This window comes from Boleophthalmus pectinirostris, unplaced genomic scaffold (genome assembly GCF_026225935.1).
Source record: "Boleophthalmus pectinirostris isolate CB_2022bp ecotype Guang Dong unplaced genomic scaffold, ASM2622593v1 HiC_scaffold_18, whole genome shotgun sequence".
Classification (NCBI taxonomy): domain Eukaryota; kingdom Metazoa; phylum Chordata; class Actinopteri; order Gobiiformes; family Gobiidae; genus Boleophthalmus; species Boleophthalmus pectinirostris.
The window spans coordinates 5,388,255-5,404,971 of record NW_026571133.1 but is presented as its reverse complement, the minus strand read 5'-3'; the positions used below and the strand labels follow the sequence as shown (position 1 = coordinate 5,404,971).

Sequence of the window (16,717 nt, the reverse complement as noted above, 5' to 3'; positions counted from 1 at the left end):
ATTAAACCAGGACTAAACCAGAACTAAACCAGGTCTAAACCAAGACTAAACCAGGTCTAAACCAAGACTAAACAAGGACTAAACCAGGTCTAAACCAGGACTAAACCAGGTCTAAACCAGGACTAAACCAAAATTAAACCAGGTCTAAACCAAGATTAAACCAGGTCTAAACCAGGACTAAACCAGGTCTAAACCAGGACTAAACCAGGTCTAAACCAGGACTAAACCAGATTTAAACCAAGATTAAACCAGGACTAAACCAGGACTAAACCAGAACTAAACCAGGTCTAAACTAGGACTAAACCAAAATTAAACCAGGTCTAAACCAGGACTAAACCAGGTCTAAACCAGGACTAAACCAGGACTAAACCAGGACTAAACCAGGTCTAAACCAGGACTAAACCAGGTCTAAACCAGGTTTAAACCAGGACTAAACCAGGTCTAAATCAGGTCTAAACCAAAACTAAACCAGGTCTAAACCAGGACTAAACCAGGTCTAAACTAGGTCTAAACCAGGACTAAACCAGAACTAAACCAGGACTAAATCAGGACTAAATCAGGACTAAACCAGGACTAAACTAGAAGTGAACCAGAGCTGAACCTGGACTGAACCAGGTCTAAACCAGAACTAAACCAGGTCTAAACAAGGTCTAAAGCAGGTCTAAACCAGGATTAAACCAGGACTAAACCCGGTCTAAACCAGGACTAAACCAGGTCTAAACTGACTGACATGAGAATGCACAATGTTACACACCCTTTTCAAAAAATGTATTTCTACCAAACATCCCAATCCAGGTGTGTCCCAGTTTAGAAATTTAATTTTTCATTACGACGTGCCTCCCGATTTTCCGACACTTTTTAGTACCGCTATTCCGACTTGTCAGAATGTGTTGTTTAAATCCATTTTATATTTTGTCATGAGTTTTCAAACCATCTTAAAACTTTTTTTGACAGTGTGACTTTGAGTGCATTGTCTCTTCGTGGTAATTGCTGAACATTCCACCCATGAGACACATGTAGAACACCCCCAGCACGATGTCACTGCACTGCAAAGTATGGATAAACAGTAAGTACAGCGTCTGAGTGCATTAAAGGATACTTCCACTCGACGATGCTGATGCAGGCCCTTCGGATGGGGTTTTTCAGTGTGAGACAGAGCAGTGCGCGGGGCGGTCGTGTGGCTGTGGTCGTGGTCTGTTTTTTGGGCTTGGCGGCGTAGTGCTGTCTCTTCCTCTGCGTGGAGCTCGCCGTGGAGATGGGACCGCCCCCTCCCGCGCCGAGCCCCGACCCTCCGCCGGACGCCGCGTTGCCCATCATCTTGGCCTGTCTCGCCGCATCGATGGCCGCCTGCCAGCTCAGAGCGGCTCCGGGAGTGGGGATGTGCTCCGGAGCTAGCCCGACCACGCCCCCCAGGCCCCCGTGGTTGACCCCTCCGCCGCCATGGTCCCCCCCTCCGCTGTGCTCGTTGGTCAGCCCGGCCGGAGGGGCACGCTGCAAGGGCGGGGGCGGAGAGTAGTCGGAGCCTGCAGAGACAAAAAAAAAGAAAAGAAGAGAATTAAGTATCAGAAGAATGTACAGTGATAGGACGAGGGTTGTGGAAAGTATCGAAAATCAGATACGAATTGATGCCAAAACTAGAATCGAAACTAGATACTCATTATGGAACGTACCAAAACGACAAAGGGGTTACACAGATATAAAGTACGATGCTGAAAATAACATTCTATAGCCTAAAGAAAGAGTATTTTTAATTAACTTTGTTGTATCGGACAAAGATGGGACCAAGTCTTTGTTTTGCAAGTCTCAAGTCTTTGAGCTCAAGTCCGAGTCAAGTCCCAAGTCAAATGCAGGCAAGTCCAAGTCGAGTCTCGAGTCACCGGCCCATAAGTCCAAGTCAAGTCCAAGTCGTCTCCTTTGAGCTTCAAGTCTTTAAACCAAAGTACCAAATAAAGCTTAGACTTTTGCAATTTACATGACCTTTAAGATAAATTGTATAGAGTATATAAGAGATGTAGAAATTAATTTAGTTATTTTTTTCCTTTTTAAATGTCTTGACAAGATCTTAGTGTGAATCATAATGGTCAGAATAGAAGGAATTAAGATTTAAAAGTGCTTCTCAAGTCTTCTCAAGTTACTGACCTTTCAAGTCCAAGTCGAGTCCCAAGTCTTAGCCCATTTTAACAAGTCAATTCTCAATTCCTAGTCAATTAAAGTCTGATTCGAGAACGACAAAGGGATTACACAGATATAAAGTACGATGTTGAAAATAACATTCTATAGCCTAAAGAAAGAGTATTTTTAATTAACTTTGTCGTATCGGACAAAGATGGGACCAAGTCTTTGTTTTGCAAGTCTCAAGTAAGTCTCAAGTCTTTGACCTCAAGTCCGAGTCAAGTCCCAAGTTAAATAAAGGCAAGTCCAAGTCAAGTCTCGAGTCACTGGCCCATAAGTCCAAGTCGTCTGCTTTGAGCTTCAAGTCTTTAAATCAAAGTACCAAATAAAGCTTAGACTTTTGCAATTTACATGACCTTTAAGATAAATTGTACTTAAAAAATCATAGTATATTTACAATATATATGAGTATTTATAAAGTATATGAGTTGTAGAAATGAATTTAGTTAATTTTTCCTTTTAAAATGTCTTGACAAGATCTTAGAGCAGACATGTCCAAACTATGGCCCGTGGGCCAAATGCGGCCCTCAGACAATTTTTTCTTGGCCCTCAGGCTTCCAGGAGGCCAAAATTACCTATTTATTGCAAGTTTTTTGAAAATCTACCTGGATAAAGCTGCCGATATTTGATATTTAGTGTGTGGTTTTAAGGATCTTAGCATGAATAAAGACTGATGGCTCATTGTAACGTGTCAAACATGCACATATTTAAATTATTCACTGCAATGAGCACCAGTTTACAGTCCTCGATCGGCCCTCTGCTTCATCTGTGTTTAGATCTGTGGCCCTTGATGAAAAAAGTTTGGACACCCCTGTCTTAGAGTGAATCATTACAATCAGAATATAAATAATTCAGATTTAAAAGTGCTTCTCAAGTCACAGGCCTCAAGTCCGAGTCCCAAGTCACTGACCTTCAAGTCCAAGTCGAGTCCAGAGTCTTAGTCCATTTTATCAAGTCAAGTCTGAAGTCCTAACAATAGTGACTCAAGTCTGACTCGAGTCCAAATCACCACTTGCAAGTCCCCAACTCTGGTATAGAATAAAAATCTGTCTCTTAGTATTGAAATCGAGTATTGTGACACTCCGCCGGACACATGCAAACTCCAGGCTCAACATTGTGATTTCCTTTTACATCAAATATAAAATAAAAATCACTATTTGCTTCTGCTGATCATAAAAGCTCAGATTAAACCAAAACTACTTCTATACGCTACCAGAGCTGAAATTATCCAAATGATTCTAGTGAAGGTGTATGGAATTGAAAAACACAATGGAGCACTTCCTGTATTACTAGATGACATCACAAGGTGGAACAGCGTTTTCCGTTTGAGAGAAGAACTCAGTCTAAATATGCAGATTTTGTGTGTTAAACATGTGAATAAAACAAAACACAACTCCAGGTCTGTTTGTGATGAGGAAACAACATTAAAACATCAAAAAACTGTGTAATATTGGCCCTTTAAACTTGTTTTTAGACCAAATAACTGTAGATGTTGTGAATGTATTGAATCAAGCACATATTAATTTGCAGTACTAAAACAAAAAGAAATAAATAGTCTAAATTACACATACTGGGCTAACTGGAAGCATTAACTCAAAACACACAGGATTAACTAAAAGAAAACATGTTTAACTAGACCAAAATGAGCAGTAGCCTCCTTATTCCTGACATTTAAACAAGGATTTTATTACCCTTAAACTTCAGCAAATTAGCAACATGTTTAGCAAAAGAACCAAAGGCGGTGGATGTTTTATTACGACTGAAAAATCCAGTAAACACTCGTGCTAATGGCAGAAGCTAGCTAGTTAGCCCGTTTAGCTTTCCTGTGTTTAGTTAACCGTTTTTACCAGTATCCACCCACTTAAATGAGTAAAGTAACAACATGCAGCTTTCTGTAACAACACGACAACAAAAAATACATTAAATCAGAATGTCTTTAAAACTACAATAACATGTTTTAGCAAGTTAGTAGCCTAAATAGCACTGAAAGCTAACATTCGCCTACTCTAGGGTGACTAGATGTCCCTGTTGACCCGGGACAGTCCCAGTTTTGAGCCCCGTGTCCCCTGCCCCAGCAAATTTATACAAAACCACTGATTTGTTCAAGTTTTATACAAGAAATGTCCCTATATTTGACAAATTTGATCTAAACTAGGACAAAACTAAGACTAAACCACGACTGCCTCTATTTGGAAGTGCTGGTTTTCTGACACTTTTTAGTATTGCTATTCCGACATCCCTTCATTACGACATGCCTTTATTTAGACGTCGCTATCATACCTGCAAACTTGTCGCCTTTCAGCTCTAATTGCCTTTTTCTTGGTCAATTGGGTCGTTTATGCATAGAATTTATCGCATAGAACCGGAGAGTTTTTTTTTAAATTAAATTCTTCTCCTTTGAGTTTTGTCAGAATAATTTTATTATCCCATATTTGCTAAATACTTGTGTGATATTCTATGCCTATGAGTTAACCATTTATGTACTACAATTCTTTGATTTATAATGTACCAATCACTTGTATGAAAATGAATAACCTCTGTGTGTTTGACAACTGTGTGCAGTGTCCTATCGCTCTAGTGAACCTCGAGATGATTCCTCACATGAAGCCAACTTCCACTGTCACACATGCAAGAGTTATGATGGTGTCTGACCTAAGGCACCTCCTGATTGTTCTTATTATGTCTTTGCTGTTTCCCCTTCCCCTTGAGAATTATCGTTCTGTAACTAGGGCCTCCTAATGAAATAAAAAGAGGAGAACGGCCTTGAGTCATCAGAACGTGTGGAGACTGTTGGTTTTGATGCCCACTCTCTGCCCGTTCTCCTCGCGAGTAAAACTGAATTAATCTCTTGTCTTTCTTCTTGTTTACAATGTTTAGATAAACCTAACAAGTTTAAATCGAAATATTAATTCCAAATTGAGGTTTACATGGAAAACATGTTAAGTCGTCTTTATTTAATTCCGCTCAACGTCTGGGGAAGGTTCTGATTGGACAGAGACACAAACATATTTACATCGACCGGAAGAAAACACAATTCAGCTGCTACCGGCTTTTTTGTCATCTCGGTTTGTCGTTATGCATGGGGATACGCCCATACAAACTGGGGAATAGCGATCCAAACCAGAGTCCAGAACCAGCGGGAGCAGCTCCGATTCAGGTCGGGGAGCGGTGTTTGGTGCCACGGCCCGAGAAGCGCTTTCCCCAGGAAGAGCCAAATGTGCGAAGGACAGACAGCTCAAAACAACATATAACCAACCAAACGGCTTTCGCGCTTCTGTCTGGATGTTTTGCACCACATCGGTAGGCTAGATGTTTAGGGCCTGGCTCTGCTGCATGCGTATTTCACCCTACGCAAGCGTAAAAACTGGACCTTTTTGTAACTTTTAGAATGCATGGAAAGTGAATGAGGGCAGCTCCACTGTACACGCTAGATGCGCTTATGCAGCAGCGTGTCATGCGCTCGGAGATTTCAGTAAAGAAGATCCATCCTATTTTTTGACACTCTACGCGAGTGTAGAGTTAAGTTCAGTTACACTTTCCCACTGTCCAATATCCTATGTGGCTGAAGTATTCTCTGATGAAGAGCGTTACACCGGCCCCAGCATCTTATGATCTATGGGAGCGTGAAGTATAACAGGCTATCGTGTTAATATTATTCATGTCGAAAAAAGGAATGTTTGAAAAATAGTGAAGTGCATACTTAAAATAAAAAAATTATAAAAAAATGTTGATGTAGTGGGACGCTTAAAACAAACATTTATGCCGCTACTCGGACAATTAGACATGCCGGATTAGCAGCATGTAAGCACCCTGGCCTAATCCATGCAGAAAGTGGTCAAAGTTTGCTCTGTCCAAACAAAGTACAGTTTAAACTAAGGGTATAACTAGCACTTGGCACATTTTTGTGGTTAATTACCTCAAGATTACCATAAACATGTTAGCAGCTTCACACATGAGTAATTTCTAACATTTGGTTTATCTTACACGCTACCAGATTAATGGAGCAGCTAGGGCCACCTGCTGTGCGCTTTATTAATTACATGGATGGATGACTGATAGCCTGTGCATACGCTAACTACACATGCATTTATTAACTCTATATAATTACAATTTTAGCATGACGCATGCATAATCGCAGTCTGTTCTTGTTATGAATTTCTAAGGAGTAAATTAAAGTACCGTTCACTTTAACTAGACAAGGGAATTGACAGAAAGTAAGCCGACTGTAATTGGTAAAATGTTGATAGTACTGCAGCCTTCGGGCTTGTTAGGCTTTTGTTGTGACATCTTATTTTTTACATCCGTGATAACGTTTTTGTATCTCAGTTATAGGCTGTATAGAAGTAAGAAGTAAGCGGGGCGCACCCGGCTCCGTTGACTCACTTTACATACAACAGGGGTGTCAAACTCATTTTGGTCCGGGGGCCATATCCAACCTACTTTGATCCCAAAGGGGCCGGATCAGAACTCATGTCATATAAACCCCAAAAATAACAATAAGTTCAAATATTTGTGCAGAGAAACGCAAATCATTTACAGACATCTTTTTTAATTGATGAACTCTTTCTTATTATAATATTATAATATTATGAACAATCTGAAACTTTAAGAAAAATTCAATTTCAACTCAATGTTTTAACATGAACTTGTATGCAAATAGGAATAAGTCAATTTTTCTTGGAAAATCCTGCACTCGGCTCCACTTTTCTCATTTTTGACATTTTGTTGATGAGGGTGTCACAGTCAACAGTCAAAACAATCCTCCTTTAACAGTCCTGGAAAGAGACAAGTCTTCATTTGTGCTGCTCTGGTGGGAGGGGCCACGTACAGAGATGCTGGAGACGCTGCTGTGATAAACACCACAGAAAATGACCAATATTTTAATAGAAAATATAATTAAAATATTTTAGTAGAAAATCACCCAAGGGCCACATTAAAGGTCTTGGGGGGCCGGATCTGGCCCCCGGGCCTTATGTTTGACACCTGTGACATACAATCACTTTATGTTGAAAAACTGTCACCTTTCTCTGTGTAATAGAGCTTTTTCACAATGGCCGGAAGTGCTGAGATGTACAGTAAACGTCACTAACGTTAATGCTTTTCTATGGCAAAATATCTGTGGAAATGTCTCGTGTATTTTCCACCAGCTTCATAAGGTTAGGTTAGGTTAGGTTGCTTTATTTGTACCGTAGGTAAATTTGCTTTGCAGATTTGAGAGGCAGGTTCCACATTTCACATTTCATTCATCCACAAAACACGTATAAAAACACAATTATAAAATAAAGTGTTACAGTGCTCCAGCGCAGAATGGTTTGTTCTATAAATAATTAGTTAAATTCATCCATCGCGCTTGGCTAAAATTACAATAAATATTAAATATGTTAAAAACACACAATCTTAGATAAATCTGCCCCATCACCAAATCTTCATCCAACAAGGTCGACAAAGAACATATTCTGTCCATGAAGAATTTATCCACAACTATCAAGGTAAGAAAGACGAAAACGTAAAAGCGAACAACGACGAGCACTAGAGATTTGTGCAGTTTGAAAGCTACAGATGTTCACAGATTACATGTCTCGCATTTAAACTGCACAAATCTTTCTCTGTCTTCATCATGAAATCGATTTTTAATTTTAACTGTAGAATCACTTTCAGTTCACAAGGTACTTCTGTTTTATTCATGACCATAATGTTAGTTTTGTTCAGGAGTAGTTCACTAATGCGTCGCCGTTGTTCGCCTTCACGTTTTCGTCTTTCTTACCTTGATAGTTGTGGATAAATTCTTCATGGACAGAATATGTTCTTTGTCGACCTTGTTGGATGAAGATTTAGTGATGGGGCAGATTTATGAAGCTGGTGGAAAATACGCGAGACATTTTCACAGATATTTTGCCAGAGAAAAGCATTATCCTACAAAAAAAGGCAATAAGAGCAATCACATTATCAACTTATAACGAACCAACCAATGCATTATTTATAAACCTTCAAACGCTGAAATTTTACGATTTAGTCGACCTTTACACTCTTAAAATCATGTTCAAAGTAAACAACAATCTCCTGTCGAAATCGTTACAGAACATGTTCAAAATCCGAAAGAGCCGATATGAGCTCAGAGGCACGACCATGTTTATTAAAAAGAAAATCAGAACAAACATTATGAAATTTTGTAAATCTGTTAAAGGGGTGGAGCTCTGGAACAACTGTACAGAAAACCTAAAATTGTGCACCACTTTCTTTCACTTCATAAAGAAGTTTAAATGTTTAACTCTGGACAGATACATGAAATATGAGACTTAGTTTGTGCTGTAGAACTTTGTTGTTCTGTTACTGATTAGCTTGTTTCTTCCTGCTGTATTTATGAAGATGAACTGGTGTCAAGATGAAGCTCTGACAAAGGAATAAAGGGTAAAGGGCATAATAAGCTTAAGCTTCAGCCTGCACCTTTTCGGTCTGTATATGTTAAATATGACTGTTTATGAATTAATGTCAAAATATACCTGTGACCGAAATAATAAATAAATAAAAAATAAATAATTAACGTAAGTAACGTTTACCCGATATTGCTGCACTTCTGGCCATTGTCAGAAAGGTCTATTGCTGCAGTAAGCCTTGTTATTTTGGTCTTAAATTGTGTGTATTCACCCTCTCTACATGTTCCTGGTGCTTTTATTTCCTATTCCTAATATGGACCTAGACTCCAAATCATCTCTGTAATTACCAACATAGTGAGCTTCATTTGACTGGCACTGAACACTACGGGCGACATCACACTCCCTTAGGCTGCGTTTATATGATGACGCAAAAGTGGCGTCGCATCTTCACTTTTTATTCCGCGTAAGTGTTTTCGGGGGGGAATCTGCGTGCATACGGTGATGCAAAAGTGTGTGGAATTCAATTAGGTATGCATGCCAGGTGACCAGAGTTTTGCGTCTTGGGCAGTGTAGACGGAAACGCTACGGCGGAGCGTATTCGACTTTTCCGCTCTGGAGGGTAGTTTCAGATTTTTGCATTTTTAAGCTCCAAAAACGCCATCACCGTCTAAACGAAAGGCACTTCTGATAAAATATTTAGTTGTTTTTACCTGCAAGTGTTCTCGTGTAAACAGGCCCTTAACCCACTTATTTATACAGTCCGTGCTTTCAAAAAAGGCCTAAAACAGGTTCTAAGATATAAAACGCGCAATTTATAGGTTTAATAAGCTGGCACATAGATAGCCTTAATGTAGTATAATAGTTTATTTTATTTTTTTATTGTATCAAGCCCCAACTATAATGATATAACCTTAACAGTACTGAAATGGGCAATAGTGTTAGTTTAGTTAGGCTTTTGGAGTGACATTTTGTTCTCTCAATGCGATTATAAGGTCTAAGATTTCTAATTTGTGAGCGTGTAGACAGGTAGGCTTCCTGTAGTATATTAAAAGTATATATCGGCTACATTAAATTGTTCTGAATTCTTACATTTTTCACTATCAAATGTGTATCGAGTCCTTTATTCAAGGAAACATCGAAGCTATAGTGACATGCTTTAGGCCTTCTCTGTATATTACATAATCTCCGTATTGTACAAGCAGCTATAATCAGTTTATCTTCTCTCACAGGGCTCCATGTGTGAATGTGTGGGGATTAGAGACTGTAAGGTTTAGTAATACTATGTACAATAATCCATGAATGCATCTCAAGTCTTGGAAAATCACTTGCCTCTATTGGTTGCCTCTTGAATTTCACATATAGGCTTTGCACCGTGTCACAAACGGACCTGAACTAGACCAGAGCTAAACCAGGACTAGTAAAGAACCAAACGAAGTCTACGTCAGGACCAAACTTAACATGTCTGACCAATTAAGCAAGTATTGTATTCAAAAAAATATTAATTAAAAACACATATTTGACAAAAATGTGATGTTTGGAATGGTCTTGGTCTCGATCTGAAGACGGCTAATACATAAGAAAGTACTTTAATTTAAGCAGACTTGGAGAAACTTATCCATGCGTTTGTCTCCAGTAGGTTAGATACTGTAATGTTCTGCTCACTGGTCTCTCCAAACGAGCTGTGAGACGCTGCAGAACATCCAGAACATCCAGAACATCCAGAACGCTGCAGCTCGGGTCCTTACTCGAACTAGGAAGTACGAGCACATAAGTCTTGTGCTCAGGTCTCTGCACTGGCTCCTGTGCCTCAGAGACTTTAAAGCAGCTCTGCTTGTACAAGTCTCTCCATGGCCGAGCACCAAAGTCCATCTGTGACATGTTAGTGTCATATGAACCATCTCGCACTCTGAGGAGCTCAGGGACCGGCCTCCTGCTGGTGCCCAGAGTCACGACTAAACAAGGGGAGTCAGAGTTTCAGGTTCATGCAGCTAAAACCTGGAACAGTCTGAACATGTGAGACAGACTCTTCTGTGACGCTGTTTAAATCCAGACTCAAAACATTTCTGTTTAACTGTGCAAATAACTGAAAGGTTTTCATTCCGCACTCTTCTCTCCAATTTATGTCTCTCTTTTTTTTTTTATTTTAATCTTCATGATTATTTATGTTTTGATTTGTTTTTATTATGATTTTAATGTATTTCTTATTCTGTAAAGCACTTTGAATTACTTTGTGTACGAATTGTGCTGTACAAATAAACTTGCCTTGCCTAATTTAGTTTTTAGTGCTGAAAACTAAACTGTATAGAAAAAGAGTTAGTAGAGACTTTTCCTTGATATCAAAAACAAGTTTAAAATTGTAGTATTGTTTTTTTCGTTATTGACAATACCACTGCATAGAGCGATGTGTGTTATTATGCTGCTGGTTAGTTTAAAAGCTTAGAGGTGCATTGTGTCATTTTTCTGGTGGAGGGCCGTCATATGCTGCCTGGAATGTTAATAAACCTTTGTATCTTCATGGAGATACAAGTTACAGGTCAGATCTCTGGAAAGGCGACCCCGCTCACATTCAGTTGCTTTAGACTACTATACACGAGAAAGACCGAAAAGGAAACCTTTGGCTGCCTAAGAAATCATCCCGAGTTTGCAGTGAACATTTTGTATGTGGAGCAAAATCCCGATCCAAGCCAAAGCGAAACGCACCAGCTGTTCGCCAAGAAACACCTTCCATTGCAAAGCGACCAAGACGTGATGTTGCTGTAAAGTCGAACAAGAAAGTGTGAGCTCAGTCTGTTTGTCTTCTGCACCTCTCACTTAACAAACGGGATTTTGCTTTGTTGGTGCTCCACATACAAAATGTTCACTGCAAACTCGGGATGATTTCTGAGCATCAAAAGTGCCACGTTTGATTTCCCAGTGGGATGCGTCTATTGTCAAAGTCGATCTTTTCAAGTCTTTTGAACCATATCACTTTTGTTTCTGGTTCTGATATTGTCATAATTTAGTTTTTGGATTCGAGCATCGTAATTGTGTGATTGTTGGATGTTCTAACAGCGGAACACAGCTCGAGAAATGAGCTTCGGAAGTTTGCGAACTCCGTAACTGCAAAAGGCTTCACATACAAAATGTTTGCTGCAAACTCAGGATGATTTCTTAAGCAGCCAAAGGTTAACGTTTTGGTCCTTCCTGTGGATCAATCCTGCCCATCGCCTTCGCCTTTCACTATTTTTCAATTCCGTTGGGAAGGGAAACAGTTTGAACGAAGGTTTGCAGTCACACACATCTGATTCCCTTTTGCATTTATGGAGTTCGCAAACTTCTCAAGCCCGTTTTCCGCTGTTAGGATCCAACAACCACACAGTTACGATGTCCGAATCCCAAAACTAAAATATGACAATATCAGAGCCAGAAACAAAAGCGACATGGTTCAAAAGACATGAAAAGATCGGCTTTGACAATAGACGCGTCCCACTGGGAAATCAAACAGGGCGATTTGGTGCTCATTTTGTCGGATGATCCTTCCCAGTATGCTTTGCGCGATGACCGGAAATCCAAAACTCGGGATGCATGTATTTTGAACTGTCCCTTTAATACGACTGACCAGTTTGGCATTATTGGGAACGGTTCAGGGAAGGATACGGCTCTGAGGAGAATCAGGAGACAGTAGCACGGGGCTTAACGTGTCTAACATCACTTAATCCCGTCTTTGCCCCCGTCTCTGAAACAAGTATCGTCATAAACATTTGCTCTAATGCCGTCTGAAGTACTCTCATGGAAATGCAATTAATCATCCCACTGAGAACTATACGGGCTTATGTTAGAAGTCAATATGTACTAAAGGCCACAGAGAGCTGCATGGAGACACTAAGTCAAGACTGCACACTGTTAATGGGCATGTTTAAGGATTGCAGACACATCCATATTTGACTTTCCTCTCGCATATTTGCATTATAAAGACACGTAAGGATTAGAAAAGCAGCCTGTTCAAAATGTAAAAACGGTTTGGTAAAGGTGGACTGTGTAATTTTGCTGGTGGAAGGTTTTGCCGTGTGCGTTTTTCTGTAGATATTTAAATAAACAAAAAACCAGGACCAAAAAAAAGACCAAATCAGGACCAAACCAGGACCAAAAAGACCAAACCAGGACCAAAAAAGACCAAACCAGGACAAAATTACGACAAGAAAAGACCTAACCAGGATCAAAAAAAATAAAAAAAAAAATCTGGATCAAAAAAGACCAAACCAGGACCAAACAAGGACCAAAATAGACAAAACCAGGACCAAAAAAGACTAAGCCAAGACTAAACAATGACAAGAAAAGACCAAACCACGACTAAACCAAGACCAAACTCGGACCAAAAAAAAAAAAAAAGACCAAACCAGGACCAAAAAAGATCAAACCAGGACCAAACCAGAACCAAAAAAAAGACCAAACCAGGACTAAACCAAGACCAAACTCGGACCAAAAAAAAAAAGACCAAACCAGGACCAAAAAAGATCAAACCAGGACCAAACCAGAACCAAAAAAAAAGACCAAACCAGGACCAAACAAGGACCAAAATAGACTAAACCAGGACCAAAAAAGACTAAGCCAAGACTAAACAATGACAAGAAAAGACCAAACCACGACTAAACCAAGACCAAACTCAGACCAAAAAAAAAAACAAAAGACAAAACCAGGACCAAAAAAGATCAAACCAGGACCAAACCAGAACCAAAAAAAAAGACCAAACCAGGACTAAACCAAGACCAAACTCGGACCAAAACAAAAAAGACCAAACCAGGACCAAAAAAGATCAAACCAGGACCAAACCAGAACCAAAAAAAAAGACCAAACCAGGACTAAAAAAGACCAAACCAGGACCACAAAAAAAGACCAAACCAGAACCAAACCCCAAAAAAGACCAAACCAGGACCACAAAAAAAGACCAAACCAGAACCAAACCCCAAAAAAGACCAAACCAGGACCACAAAAAAAGACCAAACCAGAACCAAACCCCAAAAAAGACCAAACCAGGACCAAACCGGGGCCAAAAAAAGACCAAACCAGTTCCAAAAAGAAGACCAAACCAGAACCAAACCCCAAAAAAGACCAAACCAGGACCAAATTACAACAAGAAAAGACCAAACCAGGACCGAACCAGGACCAAAAAAAAACACCAAACCAGGACCAAAAAAAAAGACTAAACTAGGACCAAACTACAACAAGAAAATCCCAAACCAGGACTAAACCAAGATTGAACCAGGCTCAAGTGTGAACACATCCTATCATAAAATCCAACGCAGATGTTTCTTCAGTTTGTTTATTAAGCTACTTTTATTAGTTTTATATAAATACATAAATACATAGACTAAGTAAACATATGTACAAGGTCGACATCCATTATTTCGATTTTGAGTTACACAAAAATGTAATAAGAAAGAATCCTTACAAAAGCTTAAACCAAGTATTACAGCCAAATCAGCATAAATGGTAATAACACATTCAAAAACAACGACTTATGACTGTGGCAAACTTCTCCAACAAATAATACAAGACAAAAAGCTTATCTGGGTGAGTCTTGAGTGAGCGAGCCGCACACTTATAATGATAAAGACTGGAGGAAGATGTTATCAGTGCTGTGTGCGCTCTGCTGTAAACGCCGCAGTGACTCTTATAGACAGTCACAGTGTAAAACAACCAAACAGGCTTTTTGTTCAATGGATAAAACACTATTAGGAGTTTCAATTATACACAGAGATCAATGCACAACGGCAAAAACGGTACAGAGTCGCCATGGTTACCTTTATTAACTAATATATGCATGTAAATTTTGAACTTTTAATGCATACTGGGAAGGATTCTCCAAAAAAAAGTGAGCATCAAAACCGCCGTGTTTGATTTCCCAGTGAGACGCGTCTATTGACAAAGCCGATCTTTTCTCGTCTTTTGAAACATATCGCTTTTGTTTCTAGTTTTGATATTGTCATATTTTAGTTTTGGGATTCGAACATCGTAATTGTGTGGTTGTAGGATGTTCTAACAGCGGAAAACGGTTCGAGAAACGGGCTTCGGAAGTTTGCGAACTCCGTGAATGCAAAAGGCTCCACGTACAAAATGTTCGCCGCAAACTCGGGATGGTTTCTTAAGCAGTCGAAGGTTAACTTTTTCGTCCTTCCTGTGGATCAATCCTGCCCATCGTTTTCGCCTTTCACTATTTTTCAATTCCGTTGGGAATAGGGATGGGCATTCGATGAAATTTTCTTAATCGATCGTCGGAAGAATTAACGATCGATTATCGATTAGTCATTAACGTTTTTATATTAAAATGATCATCATTATTATTACTATCTGCACTACTAATCTGCATAAATAAATTCAACTTTACGACATATAAACCGTAACGACTCTAGAGCCACATCAGCCCGTTTGACATTATAATGTGTTTAATTCAGTTTTGTGCAACTCTCACAGAAACGAAACTTAAAACCGCATCGCTAATTTGCATAAACTAAGCGAAGATAAAACTACAGCTCTTGTGTCGCTGATGCGGTTCAATTTCTGTCGGATTAAAAGACATGACTCAGGTGAATACAGGTTAGTGTGACCATATTTGCGTTTGTCAAAACCAGGACACCGTACGGGGGGAGGGAGGGGGACTCGTCATCGACATTGCGCGACTCTCACCTGGAAAAACTTTATCCCACTGGACACAGAAACATATGTGCTGCTTTGTTCACTGTGCACATGGACTCACACTTGTCCCGAACGCAACGGAAAGCGAGGAATTTCTTGTACAAATCATCGTTAAATACACATTTGTGCTTCGGTACGTTGCAGACTGACCGACTGTTTGTGTCTCGCTCCTTCTGATGCAGAGAGACACATGTACAGACCTGTTTGGTCACACTACACACAGCAACCTACATTCGGTTTGTCGATTAAAATTAACGTAATCGATGAAATTCTTAATGATCAATTATCGATTAATCGATTAATCATGCCCATCCCTAGTTGGGAAGGGAAACAGTTTGAACGGAGGTTTACAGTCACACACATCTGATTCCCTTTTGCATTTATGGAGTTCGCAAACTTCGGAAGCCCATTTCTCGAGCCGTTTTCCGCTGTTAGAACATCCAACAACCACACAATTACGATGTCCGAACCGCAAAACTAAAATATGACAATATCAGAACCAGACACAAAAGCGATATGGTTCAAAAGACTTGAAAAGATCGGCGAGATGATCGGAAGTCCAAAAGACGGGATGCATGTATTGACACTGAATTCTCCCTTCCATATTGCGCTGTTTTCTAAATTGTGTTATGCTTTTCCTCGTTTTTAGATGAAGAGAAGACGTAGAGCGCTTCACTGGGTCACAAAAAAAATCCAAAAGTAGCAGGACAGGTGCTCTACGATCGTAAATGTGGGCAAGGAACAAACCCGAGGCACAGCGACTGAATATATTAAAAGTCCTTTATTACACGGAGGGACGCCAACGCATTTTGACCAACAAGATGGTCTTCGTCAGGGCCCCCCTCTGTGTAATAAAGGACTTTTAATATATTCACTCGCTGTGCCTCAGGTTTGTTCCTTGCCCACTTTTCCATTTTTCATTAAGGGCAATATTCTGTTAAGATAACTGGAGTTGTGTTTTGTTTCATTCACATGTTTAACGCACAAACCCTGAAGATTTAAAGGTTGTATGGAGGATTTTTTTTGTTTCAAATTGTCAATGATAGCATTATAGATGCAGTAGCCTTGTAATTATGATGACCAAAAAAAAGAGAATAAAAATTCATCAACTCTGGACGTGGTGGGGCTAAACATTTGCCAATAGATAACGACACTGCCTCGTTATCTGTGAGCTGACAGGCTGTCAATCAAACTCCCTACGTTTCTAGCGTAACTGACTTGCCTGCGCCGCCGGTACGTGGTTTACGTACGACTGTCACGCAGTCCACAGACGCAAGACGCACAGACGCTGTTTACTCCACCAACGCAACAGTTCTTAGCGGCTTTTTTTGACCTATATCTTCCTCGCAGTTCGCACAAAGTTTGTTTCAATGGCGACAAGAATCCAGGAGCAGTTCGCCGCAAAAACAAAGTCCGTTTTTGAGGTCGCTGAAAGAAGAAGACAAGGGGAAAAGCAGCGAAGCCAAACTAAGGTGATTCTTGAAGATTCATTCCAGCGA

At 39.9% G+C, this 16,717-nt stretch overlaps 1 protein-coding gene across 1 annotated transcript in view; it reads right to left on the bottom strand.

Annotated features, from left to right (window-relative positions):
* cacna1c (calcium channel, voltage-dependent, L type, alpha 1C subunit) overlaps positions 1-16,717 on the bottom strand; it is a 667,856-nt gene that overhangs the window by 389,199 nt on the left and 261,940 nt on the right. The window contains exon 2 of the mRNA XM_055153273.1: positions 1,100-1,523. Within this exon, the coding sequence (XP_055009248.1) occupies positions 1,100-1,523 (424 nt within the window). The remainder of the gene's footprint in view (positions 1-1,099; positions 1,524-16,717) is intronic.